General features: G+C 43.2%; 1 protein-coding gene across 1 annotated transcript; it reads right to left on the bottom strand.

The window, feature by feature from the left end:
- Nucleotides 1–2,532: 2,532 nt before the first annotated feature.
- LOC310795144 (tripartite motif-containing protein 16-like) lies at nt 2,533–5,204 on the bottom strand. The gene has a single exon (XM_083657187.1). The coding sequence runs from the start codon at nt 5,122–5,124 to the stop codon at nt 3,535–3,537; it is 1,590 nt and encodes a 529-aa protein (XP_083513313.1). The 5' UTR covers nt 5,125–5,204; the 3' UTR covers nt 2,533–3,534.
- Between the last annotated feature and the right edge of the window lie 10,022 nt (nt 5,205–15,226).

The following is a 15,226-nucleotide window of genomic DNA, read 5'->3' as shown; positions in this document are numbered from 1 at the left end:
CACGTCCTGTTTTCCTCTGTGTACCAGCGTCTGGAAACATCTGAACGGTGGTGAACGGAGCGATACGTTACTTGTTTTGATCCCGGGTTGAATCGTGCCACGGGGGTTACGCATATGTTTGTCAACGTAAACTTTGCAAGAAAGTTTGTGGTAAAACTGTGGCACGATAAGTTATAAATCAGAAAGACGACGCACAACCAGTCGCGTAAGTGACGTCTCACCCGCCACGCCATTGTTGTTGATGGTGTGACGTATAATGCGCGACACGACAGATGCAGTCGATTGACAAAACTAAACCGTACGTTTCAGTTTCAGGAGGACAAACTGCGACTTTCTTGACATACATGGTTAACACATTGACTGCCAGCCGTTTTTTTTTTGCTGTAGGTAGCTTTTGCCATGCCGTTTTTTGAGGATTCTGGCTCATTCTGCCGCATTTTACAAGAGCCGAGGATTCTTTTCTGCTTGGAGTTTGTCAACACAAAGTTCACAAAAGTACTAATAGAATGTGTGCTTTCTCTGTCTAAAAGAGTTAGTTTGTAGAGTTAGTAGTTATGTAGATATTAGCCGTTGAGTACAGCATGGTTTTAGCGTCTGAGAGTGAAAGCTGAGATAATCGCAGTTTTGTGAAATTCAATCAAACAGGCAGAACAGTCACTTTAACCATTTATTTTTGGCATCAGTGAGAGATCAGACATCCAAACAATATAGTTCCGAACGCCCTCTCCTTCAACTCCTCCCTCCGTGGGCGTGTCTAGTGGCTTTCAGCCTGCGTTTGTCACAAGCGAGTGCTCTGCTGCTGCTGCTGCTGCTGCGAGTTTGAGCAGCCTCCCTCCCTGGCAGCGAGTTCGAGCAGCCTCCCTCCCTGGCAGCGAGTGTGGATAGGTCTCACTCGTCTCTTGGGTTTGAGAGCCCCGATGAAGCCCCGTGCGACTCTAGGCTTTATGCTGCCCACCCAGTCCATTTCTGGAACCCCCCACCGCAGCAGCGCGAAAGCGTCCCCGCCTACAGTATGAGAATGAGGCTCGTTCGTTTCTGACTGTAAAATCGCCAAGCCATTTCCTTGAGAATGGAGGAAGCAGCCGCGGGAGGCGGCTGCTTTTGGTTGACTGTCTCTGTCGGGAGAGGACCGTCGCCACCTAGCTGGTCGGTAAAATAGATTATACACATTCAATACTTCCAATATCTCCATAGGAGACGCGGGGGGCATTGATCCACGTAGCACCGTCAAAAAAAAAATTGATTTTTTTGACGTATTAACACATTAAGTGCCAGAGACGACCTAACTCGTCTTACATAATCCAGCGCTTAAGTGCCAAGGACGACCTAACTCGTCTTACATGTTTTTTTGACGGTGGGACATCAATCAACCCCTTTTACATCTTCGAGATAACTATAGGAGCAAGAGCATGTGTGTAATCTATTTTACCGACCACTAAGTGGCGACAGATACAGAGAGAAGCCACAGCCACGGGACCCGTACACCAAAAGCAGCCGCCTCCCGCGGAAATGGCTTGGCGATTTTACAGTCAGGAGCCCGGAGACACACACACAGAACGGACAGAGATCCCCTCCCCCCCAGAGCCGCGGAGCAACGCGCGAACACACACACACACACACACACACACACACACACCGCGGGAGCAAGCCATTCAAGGAAATGGCTTGGCGATTTTACAGTAATCCATTTCAGACTCGTCCCCGCACGCAGGCAAGCAGGCAGGCAGGCACGCAGACAGACAGGCAGGCAGCACAACGCGCTTCTGACACGCCCGCTGTTAGGAGGAAGGAGGAGAAGACACACGGAGGGAGGAGTTTGAATGAGAGGGGTGTTTCCTGTTGTTATGGAGGAAATTACTGTTCAAAACTATTGTTTAGAATGTCTGACGGTCTTACTGATGCCAAAAATGAATGGTTAAAGTGACTGTTTCACAAAAAGCCATTTATCTCTGAATAAATTTCCAGACGCTGAAACCATGCTGTACTCAACGGCTAATATCTACATAACTACTAACTCTGCAAACTAACTCTTTTAGACAGAGAAAGCACACATTCTATTAGTTATTTTTAGATGATTGGTGTTCATGAATTCTTAACAGAAAAGAATCCTCGGCTGTTCTAAAATGAGCCAGAATCGTCAAAAACACCCCTGGCACAACTTACCTACAGGAATGAAAACATGGCTGGCATTCAATGTGTTAATACGTCAGTGGCAGTCAACCGTTGGATTATTTTTGACGTATAAATACGTCAATGGCAGTGAACGTGTTAAATTGGCAAAATGTAACGTGTACAAGGCAGAAAGGCAGGAAGTGACGTTTACTTTGGCTCTCTATAAGCAACAGAGAGGTCATGTTGGAAGGTCATGTTGTCAGTCCAGCATCCAGACACCATGCAAGGCAAGGAACAAAATCATCTTAACAACTACAGTATTTATTAAAGGCTGTGCAGTGGAGCAGAAATAGGAGAAATATTAGAGCAATTCAAATATGCAATAAAAAGATCAGAACTATATCGACCATACAACAGTTTTCATGGATTAATGTCCATTTGGATATTCACAACTTGATGTAGTGATTTAACTTAAATCTAGTTCATCAAGGCTTTTCCATTCGCTGTGCTAAACAGTTTGGAAGAGTTGGACTAAAAAATAATCCTCTGGTGCATGATGGGAAGTGATGCAGTTTAAATTTCCAGTTTGTTTGAAAGGAAGAATTAACTCTGTAGTGATCATGAGCAGTGAATAGCCACAAAGAGAAACTGCATCAACAGAAACTCCAAGGGAAAATTATGTCACAGTCCCGCCCAAGTCAAGTTTATTTGTATAGCACATTTCATACACAGAGGCAATTCAAAGTGTTTCACATAAAATGGACGACACAAGAAAATAAAAGAATAAAAGAAGAGGATAAAATAGACATTTAAAAGCATCACACTTGAGACATCATTGGGTTTGCATAAAATCAGATAATATTTGCTCAATTGGTAGAATAAATCAATTTTTCTATATTAAATCACCTGAAATCATGGCTATATAAAGGAGAAAGACCTTTCTACCAAATTACTTTGTTTTCCTGTAATTGTAAACCTCCTTTCGCAGAACCCAGGCCTGGATACGATGTTATTTATCTTTACACTGCAGTTTTACACAAAGTATATCATGAGTGGCTACATCAACACATCAACTGCACCCCAGAGAGCGGTGCTCGATAACTTCCGTTACTGGTGCCCGTCGACAACCAGGCCGGTTTATTTCTCTAAACCTTGCACAAAAAGAGATACGGCTACATCAACATATAGACGATACGGCAACATCGACATATCGCCACGAGTGGCTACATCAACACATCGTTTAATCGTCCTCCAGGCCCCAGTTTTTTTGCAACATTTTGTCAGCAGTTAAAAGCGACGGTAAAGATAAATGTCTTTAGTCTATTTTTAAAAGTAAGTAACAGTAAGGAGCGCTGAGCAACAAAGTCCAACAAATAAAAAAAATGGTTGAATGTCAAACGTTGCTGCTTTAAAGACTCCTGTCTATTTGAGATGACAGAACTCCACAGTGCTTCCATAACCATATACCCCAAATCCAGCATGGAGAGCCTGAGTGAATGTGGTCTGGACTCTGTGGAGGAGAGTCATGGTGTCAGAGACACTGTAGAAGGACAGAAGACCTGCCTTGTGATCCAGGTACACTCCTATCCTACTCCTGGAGATGCAAGAGCCGGGGATGGGAGTGTCAAAGCAGTTATGTTTGAATCGTAAAGTAATTTTGCTTGCATTTAATGCCCAAGAATTGTCATTTCCTCCAAATTGCCATTCATCCCATGTTCTGCTAATATCCTTATATGAGACTGCTATTGAAATGCCCCCAATTCCCAAAATCCCACCAGGGATCATCACCTCTACCTCCCAGTAACAACGTCCAGTCAGACCCTCTCTACTCAGGACCTGGAACCTGTCCAGTATTCTGTCTTTGTGACTAGATAACGGTTCTTCTCTTATACCAAATGTTGCTTTCCTGTTTCCCTCGGATAATAAGACCCTTGGGTGTGCTGTGTTTGGATCCAGTGTGAGTTCACGTGAATATTGTAAGAAGTCAGCTCTGGTCTTTGGCTCTGGTTGTGGTGGTAGAACATCCACTTCACTCACTGCCATTGAGATCTTAGGCCATTCCTCTGTAAGAATGCCCTGTAGATGATCTCTGACCTTTGACACAGCTGCAGTCACATCCTCAAAGTAGCGCAGACGGCAGACATCGATCTTGGGCGAGTCTGTAGATTGAGTGAGACGTGACAGCGAGGGGTAACTGTGGAGGAAGTGGATGTGATCCTCTGTGTGTGAGAGCTGCTCCAGCTCAACGTGTTTCCTCCTCAGCTCAGAGATCTCCTGCTCCAGCTTCTCCTGAAGTTCTTCAGCCCGACTCACTTCCTCTTTCTGCTTTGATCTGATCTGCTCCGTCACCTCAGAACTTCTCTTAATAAGATGGACCAGCTCAGTGAAGATCGTCTTACTGTCCTCCACTGCTTTATCAGCAGAGCGATTCATAGACTCCAACATCTGTTGAAGCATCTCCACGTCTTTCTCACTGTTCCGGATTCTCTTCTGGATTTCTTGGCGACTCACCCCGAGCTCTTTCTGCCTCTTGGCCCTTTCTGCTGCAGCAGAGACTGTGTCGTGGCCTTTATGTTGATCCACGGAGCAGAGATAACAGATAGACTGCTGATCAGTGAGGCAGAACTTCTTCATCACCTTGCCGTGATGAGAGCAGATGTTCTCCTGGAGCTTCTGGGAGGGGTCGACCAGCTTGTGTTTTTTAAAGGTAGAGGATTCATAGTGAGGCTGGAGGTGCTGCCGACAGTAAGAGGCCAGACACACCAGACAGGACTTGAGGGCTTTCAGCTTTCGACCAGTGCAAACATCACAGGCCACATCTCCAGGTCCAGCATAGCAGCGATGAGGACGAGCAGCTGCAAGTCCGGTCTTTTTCACGTCCTCCACTATATCCGCAAACATGGTGTTTTTCACCAGGACAGGCCTCGGTGTGAAGGTCTGTCTGCACTGGGGGCAGCTGGTGATGTTCTTCTTCAGATCCTCTCCATCCCAGTAGTCTTTAATACAGCTCATGCAGTAGCTGTGCCCACAGGGAATAGTCACCGGATCCTTCAGTAGATCCAGACAGATCGAACAGCAGAATTTTGCCTCGTCCAGCTGAAGTCCTCCTCCTCGCTGTGCCATTGTGCCTCTGTTCCGTTTGTCCACGGGCATCTGCTGATCTGCTGTGACTGACGGGCTTGTCAGCTCTTACACTTCACAGCATGTTGTTCACACCCATGAGAGGGGAAATAACAAGGAAATAGCCAGACAGAGTGGAGCCGGCTGGACTTGAGACCAGGAACACGAGGGCAGGGTTAAGATAAGATAACGCGTAATACTTGTTACGATATAGTAATAGATTACAGTATAGTAATGGCCTAATAATCAGTAGTATCAGTATGGGCTAGTATCAGAAGAAACCAGGTTGTTAAAAGAGCCAGAGATGTGAATGCCAATGATGGATCAGACCAGAATGTTAAAGTTGTGTAGCAACACTTATATTGTTACAGAGGAGAAAATAATAAAACACAATTCTTAAAATAACAAACTAAAATAATGAAGCGCGCACAAAATAACCCTGAGTTCAGTCAGTTTGCGTTGGGGCCCGTTCTAACTTGTGTCAGTGTTTTTGATTCGTACCACACCAGATGTGGAAGGAAATCCGTATCACAGTCAGTGTTCAGTCTGGCTCGCCACCCAGCTCGCACTGGGAATCTGAATCTGGGACCTTGAAATCCTATCTGAGTCTGGATCACTCAGTGAAGTGGCTCGGCTCCTCTTCTGGGCATTGGAAGTGGCTCCAATTCTTTACCGTACTCCAAAAACCTGACCTAGACAGGCCAGATCAAATCCAAACAGTTCGAATTACACTCATATATTGTCAATATGAATCATATCTAACCTCTGGTTAATTGTGACCAACATTAATGTTACAGTTTGTATCAATTGGTTCAAATCACATTCCAAAAGGATTCAGTTGTACAACAAAATAGTTTCAAAATAAATCTAGTTTCAAATCTTAATTTCCAAGTATCAAAAATGTAATTACGTTCATAGAAAAACATTCTAAGATTCATAGAACCTAGGGTTACAGTTGTAACCATCAACATATCATGGTACCATTCTAAATTAAATCTAGGCTTTGTCATAAATAAACATGAAAAAGTGCAAGTAAACATTAATCAGATTGCATTGTTTCCCCACAGAATTATAGCTACAATAGTGCAATTTAGAGGCATTAGGACGTTCATGCTTAAGTATCCCTCCCTGCTCCGGAACAGTAGAGAGCACTATGCACTAAAAATGTGCCTCTTTGATCACCACAACCCAAAGTAAACACAATTCAACAGTTAGACTATCATCTTTTTTAACAAAAACCCCCATAGTCAGCAACAGTATGGATAAGTAACATTTCCTTTCATAGCCAACAGGCAAAATCATTAGCATCTCAATGGAGTTTATGCAGGGAAAACACAGAGGAAATCCCGCTAGCATTTTGTGTGGCTAAATACTCACCCCGCTAGCCGGGCGCTTCTGGCTCAAACGAGCGCATTAGCGCCCAGCGAACGTCACACATTTCCCATTTTACACTGTGCCATTTTCACGTCTAGGTCTAAAAGCCGGCTCCTACCTGAGTCTTCACGCTATCCGATGCAAAACATCCCCTTTTTTTAATGACACCTAGGTGTTGCATCCTAATTGTTGCATAAAATCCACTTTTCTGTCTCTCAAAAACCGAAAAGCATTCATCTGGAGCACCGCTTCTTCTTCTTCGCTGATCTGAAGCAACCCGGAACAACGCCGGGTTGCTCGAGGTGCTCCAGATAAATGCTTTTCGGTTTTTGAAAGACAGAAAAGTGGATTTTATGCAACAATTTGGATGCAACAACTAGGTGTCATTAAAAGAAGAGGATGTTTTGCATCGAATGCGCTCGTATGAGCCAGAAGCGCCCGGCTAGCGGGGTAAGCTAAATACCTGCTAACAGCCTACTAGCAACTGTATCCATAGATATATATAAAGGCTAGATAGCTTACACGCGCTGCCGGCCAATGGAGAGCGACGTCGTCGCATGACGGCCATCTTGCTACAGGGAGCTACTAGGAGTTATGAGCATCTGTTGTTGGGTTAGTATGGCAACATCAGATGATCATAACTCCTAGGGAAATGGATGAAACTGCATGAAACTTTGTGCCTGAATCCATCTCATGGCATAGATGCTTCGGTTTAATTTTGGTGTAATTTGGAGCCCATCAAAAAAATAGTGTTTTTAGTGTTGTTGTTTTTTTTGGTCGTATCTCGGGAACGGAATATGCTTGTAATAAACCAAACCGTTTGTAAATCCGTCAAGATTTCAGCGAGTTATGAGTATTTTTGTCTGTGCAGGTCACCAGCTACCATAGAACGTACCAGAAAGGCACTGTAGCAAGATGGCGGCCGTTCAACGACGCTGGTGACTCCGCCTTAAGCCATCTAGCCTTTATATATATCTATGACTGTATCCACCTTATTTTTGGCGGCCATTTTTGCCTGATCTGATTGATGGGTGCTTCTTCCCATATCTATGCTTCTTCCTGTGTAATAGACTATTTTAACTTGACAAAAAAAACGTCTATGAGGATTTTACAGCCGTTCGTGTGCTGGGATAATGTAATGAATTATGGGTAGTCGGCTAGTGTAGCTAATGCTAGCGGCTAGCGTTAGTTACTTTACATGGCAGTAAAACGCCACTGAATGACCAAATTGATTTAACTTTTAACCATTTCGAGTAACAGTTTCCATACGGACCCCCAGCGTCGGTTAGTTGTTTATAACGTGACTATATTTATAACTTTTATAACGTACTCCAGCTTCCGGTTTATAATTCAGTATTGTAGCATAGTTCTGCAGCCGAGTATAACAAAGGAAATGGCAAGCTGCAACAAGTCACGTTAAACCAGACCTTGTACCCACAATTATTTTGTACAGTAGGGCATTCAAAAATAAGGTGGTTAACCTAGCTCTTCACAGCAGACTCACCGCTGAGTCGGGTTCACAGCGTACTCGGCGATCGCAGCGAACGCATCTACGGGTCTCGTCGTGCTTCTCTATAAAGTGGGAGTACAACAATTTATCAATCAATAGTTGTCAGACAACATCAAGTATTAGTTTAAGTTCGTTTGGGAGATTATTTCTCACTCTTACCAAGGGAATGATAGTGGATGCAATATCCTTGTTTGAGAATATCAGTGATGACTCAGAATTGAAGCGCAGTTAGCAGATGCGACTTTCCTCAAGTACCCCTCGCCAGACACGGCAGGAAGAAAGAATGAACACAAACATGCGGAGAAGACGGAAGCAACCCGGAAGTTGCAGAACGGAATACAGCGATCTGATTGATCGGCTGGAGAGTCAGAGCCAAGAATGAGAGCCAAGGATTGGCTCACTTGCAAGTCTATCAAACTAAAGCTACGGCAAGCCACAACGAGATAAATTAACCCTTTCTGACCAATTCGATAATGCATGTTATTATGTGTCAATGTCAATGTATGTGTAGAGCAGCCTAATTGTACAACTTCATGAATTTATTTATATATCTATTTATTTATTTATTTATTAACATGTCTATAGCCAGTTTCTTTCAATAGTAAAAGGGAGCTGTAGCCTAATTAAATAACAATATTAAAAGGGATTTGTAGCCTAATTAAATAACCTTATGACCTGGGTTACAAACGCTTTTTTTTTTTTCTTCTGTTTATTGTCCGTGTCAAGTTTAGGAGATATATGCCATTTATTACGTTTTGCACATACAGTATCTGTCGTATTGGGAATCATATGTTTGTAGCCGGAAGGCGGAAGTCTCGGACATGTTGGATCTCCAGGGGAAAAGTGAATGGGGTTTTAGAATAGCTAGGGCTTTCGCTTAAATGGATAAAATAAGGTCTGTGGTTAACAAACGTTTATGGGAGCGGTAATTTGTGTTCAGCAGGATAATCTTCACAAACGTGAATCACTTCGATGACTTCTGAAGCGTTTTCTGAAAATCGCGTTTTAAAAAGGAACGCATTTACGAAAAACGCATTTATGCATGCCGCGTAAGTCTTTGTGTTCTATGTGGCTCCTTACCTGATGACTTGACTGCAGACACCTGCGTGAGGCTGTGGGCGGGGCCTATATTCATAATATTCCCATGATGTCACATGCATTTCCTATATGGCGCTTTACAATACACACATCTCATTGGCTGCTTTTGTCATTTGGTTAATTGATTGCAATCACCTGTTATTGTCCTACCAAGATGGCCGTGTGATGACGTCACAGAATATTATGGCTAGGTGGCTCATTCCTGCCCACTGTCTCTCGCTCTCAACTCCCTGATAAGACCCAGCTTGTGTTCATTGTTCCTTTATCAATATGCTTTTGACTTTTTGTTAGTAAATGGATACTTTTTGCCTTTAATCTGGTGTCGTGGTCCCAATTGTGTTGCGGCTTTTGAGCTGGTTGTAACATAATGGGGGCTCGTCCAAAGCTCAGTTTGGAGCTGATGATCACATTGCCTCTGTGTGTGTGTGTGTGTGTGTGTGTGTGTGTGTGTGTGTGTGTGTGTGTGTGTGTGTGTGTGTGTGTGTGTGTGTGTGTGTGTGTGTGTGTGGAGGTTGCATCGTCCATGTCATGTGAGAGTATATATGTGTGCAGAGGTGGGTGTATGATCACAGTCCGTGTGTTGGGTGCTGGAGGCGGGGGCACAGTCCAAGTGTTTGTTATCAGGCTTATCTGTTTCTATCGGAGTGACGACGACAACAACAGTGTGTGCAATAAAACCTCTTCTTTAGGCATTCTGTCCTTGGACCCAGAGCCATAGAATAGAAGAGTTGCGACATCTCTATTCACTCCAATGGCCCTGTTTTTTTTTTTTACCTCACAAAAGTTCCCGATAGTAAGATTCTGGATTAAGCAGCGCTGTTGATTTGCAGCAAAATGAACAGTTTGTGATGTAGGCTACTTTGAAAGGGTCAGTGCCCCAGTTGCACAAAGCACCTTAGGGTAAGATTTCCCTTAGAGAGGTGTCCATAAAATAGAATCGGCTGCACAAAACCCCCTTAAATCTTGAATGATTTTTAATGTTTAAAGAATCAAATTGCATATTATCAGCTTTATTTGAGCATAGACAACATGTACACCACACATAACACAGCCCTATAATAGCCCACCTGCCTTACAAACACAGCAACACGACTAAAACAGTATAAGAGCAGCACTATTCTTTGACACTTGGTACAAAGCATTACTCAGAAGCTGCCGTGGCTAGCAGCACTTCTTCCTAAATGGATTTCTGATGTGGTTATATTTTAAAATACATATTCCAACATGCTTCACCTGTCTCTACTCAGAGGCTGTTCACCACCCTCAGCACGCCACTGATATGTGTGGACTTTACCAAGGCAGATAATGTAAGACAGTGATCAATTGCTACCTTAAGCCAAACTCCACCTCATTTCTCTCATGTTGTCCAAGTTCTATAAGATTAATGTCGTCATTACTGCAACAAAATTGGTTTTCCTTGGCGATGTGATCAAATTAAGCAGGGGGGACTGGGAAAAGAATATAAGCAATTGGTTATGAGCGTATATACACTGTGGGTTGAAGGACAATATATATCCAACCAAAATGCAGAGACAAAACTGTGTGTAGTCCTGTCATTCAGGCTAGTCCTGATGTGTGTAGTCCTGTCATTCAGGCTAGTCCTGATGGGTGTAGTCCTGTCATTCAGGCTAGTCCTGATGTGTGTAGTCCTGTCATTCAGGCTAGTCCTGATGTGTGTAGTCCTGTCATTCAGGCTAGTCCTGATGTGTGTAGTCCTGTCATTCAGGCTAGTCCTGATCTGTGTAGTCCTGTCATTCAGGCTAGTCCTGATGTGTGTAGTCCTGTCATTCAGGCTAGTCCTGATGGGTGTAGTCCTGTCATTCAGGCTAGTCCTGATGTGTGTAGTCCTGTCATTCAGGCTAGTCCTGATGGGTGTAGTCCTGTCATTCAGGCTAGTCCTGATGTGTGTAGTCCTGTCATTCAGGCTAGTCCTGATCTGTGTAGTCCTGTCATTCAGGCTAGTCCTGATGTGTGTAGTCCTGTCATTCAGGCTAGTCCTGATGGGTGTAGTCCTGTCATTCAGGCTAGTCCTGATGTGTGTAGTCCTGTCATTCAGGCTAGTCCTGATGGGTGTAGTCCTGTCATTCAGGCTAGTCCTGATGATTGAAATAGTCAAACGGTTTGGAAAGTTGGCAGCAGAGTAATGACCAAAGAGGAAGAGGAAGGCACCCCCTTACAGAAAAACCACATGAACTTCACATTTGCAAAATCACATGTGATCACATGTGATCTAATGACATGTGATCGCATGTGATTTTGCACATGTGCACACAACATGTGAAAACATGTTAAACATGTGGAACGCATGTGAAACATGTGCTTTGCCCATGGGAAGCGTGTTGTTTTGGAATGTTTTCACATGTGAAATGTGTGAAACCCCATGTAAATTCCCATGTGATTACATGTGAAACCTATGTGACTACATGTGAAACCCATGTAAATGTTGTTAAACATGTTGCTATCCAACATGTGGCAAAACATGTTATCACATGTGATAAGATGTTTTTTCACAAGTGAAATTTAACATGTGTCCACATGTTCACCACATGTGGACCACATGTGGTGAAACATGTGAACCTCATGTGTGTTTTTTCTGTAAGGGCCATCATATTCAAACATCAAACTCCACATCTGTCCACAGTAGAAAAAAGGAGGAACTCAGCGGTAGATCAAAAAGGTGAATAGACATGGCATTTCCAAGTCATCATATTAAAACACAATGCCATTTTTTGTTAAGTTACCATGATACCTCATTTTTTGATCCTGCACTACATGAAAATAGAAAAGCATTTTCTACGGTTGAAGACAATTTAAGCCTTAAGGCAACTTAATGTCTAACTGCAGCCATTGTATTGAGTAATGACAACACACACAAAAATGTACTAGCAATGTACTAATGATGTGCTCAGAAAGGGGAAGATATACGATTGCCTTGTGATGAACAGGATGCTACGCTAATGTATCTTCCCCTCACTAGCACACACTCAGCATTCTCACTGGATGAGTAGAAAATAGGCTGTGCTGTTACTAGACGGACCCAAACTGTTCCATGATAACTGGAAAACACTTAGAGGAGCTTTGTGAAATACTGAAAAACAAGAATGTGTGTTCTGGTTTACAGCAATGCCAGAGTTTCCACTCGCATATATTATTTATGTTCCAATGCAAATAGACTTTCAATGCATAAGGATATAGGAGGGCTATTAGGAGGGCTATGGTGTTCCAAGGCAGGTCAAACAAAGCTGTGAAAGGATCTTATTTGGTCAAAAAAGGGGGGGAATAAAAGAAAGAAAGAAAGAAAGAAAGAAAGAAAGAAAGAAAGAAAGAAAGAAAGAAAGAAAGAAAGAAAGAGGCAAATCCAAGGCAATCAATTTTTTTTATGTTTTGGTCCGAGTGAAATGTTATGTTGTCTCTCCTGTTTCTAAATATATCTGAACCGTTTGATTTGACCAAGTAAAATTATTTTTTATAAGCATTTTACTAAATGTGTATGGGAAAATAAATGGCGGACGAAAATCTCTGGTACAGTGCTAAAGCAGGAAGTACAGTAGGCGGTCACTTTGCCTCTCTATTATGAACTAGCATTGTTTAAAGCTTTTTAATCATATAGAGTGGCTTGGATTGGCTTTTTTTTGATTATTTTCTTTCTCAGAGCATATCAGCATCTATGCCAGGCTTAAAGAAATATAGCCTTCAAATTAACATTTAGATGGAAGTGACACGTCAAGAAGAACTCGCCGGTCAGGGATCAGGGAGGAGTGGGTGTCGCCTTCAAAGTCATTTCGCATGCCCCCAAGGAGGAGTAGAGGAGGTGGAACCCTAAGTTAGATTTGATTAGAGCCAATTAACTCAATTATTGACAGGTATGTCTTAGATCTGCTGTGGTGAGGCGTGGAAACCTCTAGATCAGGTTATTTTAGTCACCACGTCGCCACAAGCATCAACGAACAGAGGGGATGACCACAGAGCGTGTGAGGGCGTGTGTGTGTACCCTGTTACGTTCACACATACCCACACCACATACTGTATCAACCCCCTCTGGGCCTATTGACCAGAGAGTCCAGGCTGTGTGTCCACCGTTGGATCTGAATATAAATATAGACATAACTTCCCCCCCTGCAAGTTCTACGCACATCTCTGTCATCTCATCTCTCTGATTTGTCACGTTCCTGTTGGTGATGCATATTGACGCGCACGCCATGTGGACGCACATGGTTGGAGTGAGGCACCCTGATGCACTGGGGTTGGGGTTAGGCAAAGGTCAGTGTCAGTGACACCTTGGGGTCGGGGGTTAGGCACTGCTAGCCACTTGGTTGGGGTTATAAGGGTTTGGATGGGATAGGAAGGTCGTAGAGAGTCGGGGGTTCGAGGGGTGGCTAGGGGGATGTGGGTGGGTCCGGGTCGGGGTTAGGGTTCCGATCTGACTCACAAAATTTGATATCATATTATAGCAGACTGGAGTATTGGCCTTGGCGGAGCGGAGGTCTGCGATCTCCGAGTGCACTTCTAGTTGAATATGGTAATAGTTGACAGTTGTTACAGATAAGTGTAGATAAAGGCCTGGATGGCCAGAGAACGCCAATGACACTTTTGACTGTATAAACCTGCAGAATGGGGGATTTTAGATGTACAATGGGATTCATTCGTCGCCTGCTCTCTCGTGCTGCTGAGCATCAGGGCCACAGTGTGAACATTTGTGTTGCTCTCATCAGGAAGCTACGTGAAGCTATAGTCCTCGAAAGTGAATGTGCCGTGCCACGACACTCCCCACGAGCTGAGCATGCGGGGCCGAGGCAGTGACATCACGACTGTCGTCTTGTCTTCTCTCAGACTGCTCCACCTGACATGAGCTACCTGCTGTTACATGAGCCGAGCGTGAACATCCTGCTCAGTAGATATAGGTCAGGTCAGCTGTGTTTCAGTCACGTTCCTCCTAGAAATGTTCTAACCTCCAACATCAATAACCTCAAACTTTGTCCCTTTCCACCTCAAATGCATCAAATCCAAAAGTAGGTGGAGAAACGAAGCAGTGAGTCATTGTTTGTTGTAGGGCTGCATTCAGTTACAAACAAAAACATATTGCAGAGGTTTGATGCTTTGCCCCGGTGCTCTCAGCATGACCCCCCCCCCCCCCCTAAATTATTTTTTTTCCATCTTGTTTAGCATTTTGCTTCACTTCATTCCTCTGCAAAAGTCATTCCTGTAACAGTTTTGCAAACTGAATGCAACAACAGTGTTTGTATCAGTGTGCCTCCAATGTATCAGATGGGTTGTGCCATGACAGGCTGAGCACTGGCTTTAGGTGTCCCCAAACTATTTTGGCTTGTGACAATATTTTGACGTCACAAAAATCTAGGGAACCGAGACATTTCAAATTCCGGTAGACCATCGATAATATCATCAGTGACATCGTCAGTGATGTCACATTATGCTTCTTTCACCCCGCAGAATTCCGACTTTATTCTCAAAATTCTGACTTTTGTCTCAAAATTCTGACTTTTGTCTCAAAATTCTGACTTGATTCTCAGAATCCCGATTTAAAGTTATAATCTAAAAGACTTTAATAAAAAAAAAAAAAAGAGTCACTCACAATGTTGATTGAGTATATATAGTGACATTATGTGACATTACACTGTTTGGATCTCACCTGCAATTACCACCCACCGCCATAGGTGTCACTTAAGAGAACAAAACTGAAATCTTAGAGATTATCACTTATTATCACTCTGTGCACAGATAAGATGTGGCATCCTACCATTACATATTGAAACAGGAAGATACAGAGGGGTAGCTGAGGAGGATAGAATATGTGAATATTGTGAGTTGAATGAGGTGGAAAATGAAATTCATTTCATTTTATATTGTCCTTTGTATCATGACTTGAGAGAAACAATGTTTAAAAGAGTCCATACTCCTGAGCTAAATATGATAGATAGTGAGAACTGAGTAATACTCGAATTTCTTTTTGATAATATTTTTGCATTCTCTGAATTTCTTTCTAAAGCATGGGAC

Source organism: Poromitra crassiceps (genome assembly GCF_964638095.1).
Source record: "Poromitra crassiceps genome assembly, chromosome: 20".
NCBI lineage: Eukaryota > Metazoa > Chordata > Actinopteri > Beryciformes > Melamphaidae > Poromitra > Poromitra crassiceps.
This window is presented reverse-complemented; position numbering and strand designations above follow the sequence as displayed.

What these genes read in the sequence shown, in the direction of transcription:
- LOC310795144 (XM_083657187.1), bottom strand. Translation starts at nt 5,124, where the DNA reads ATGAGCTGTATTAAAGACTACTGGGATGGAGAGGATCTGAAGAAGAAC.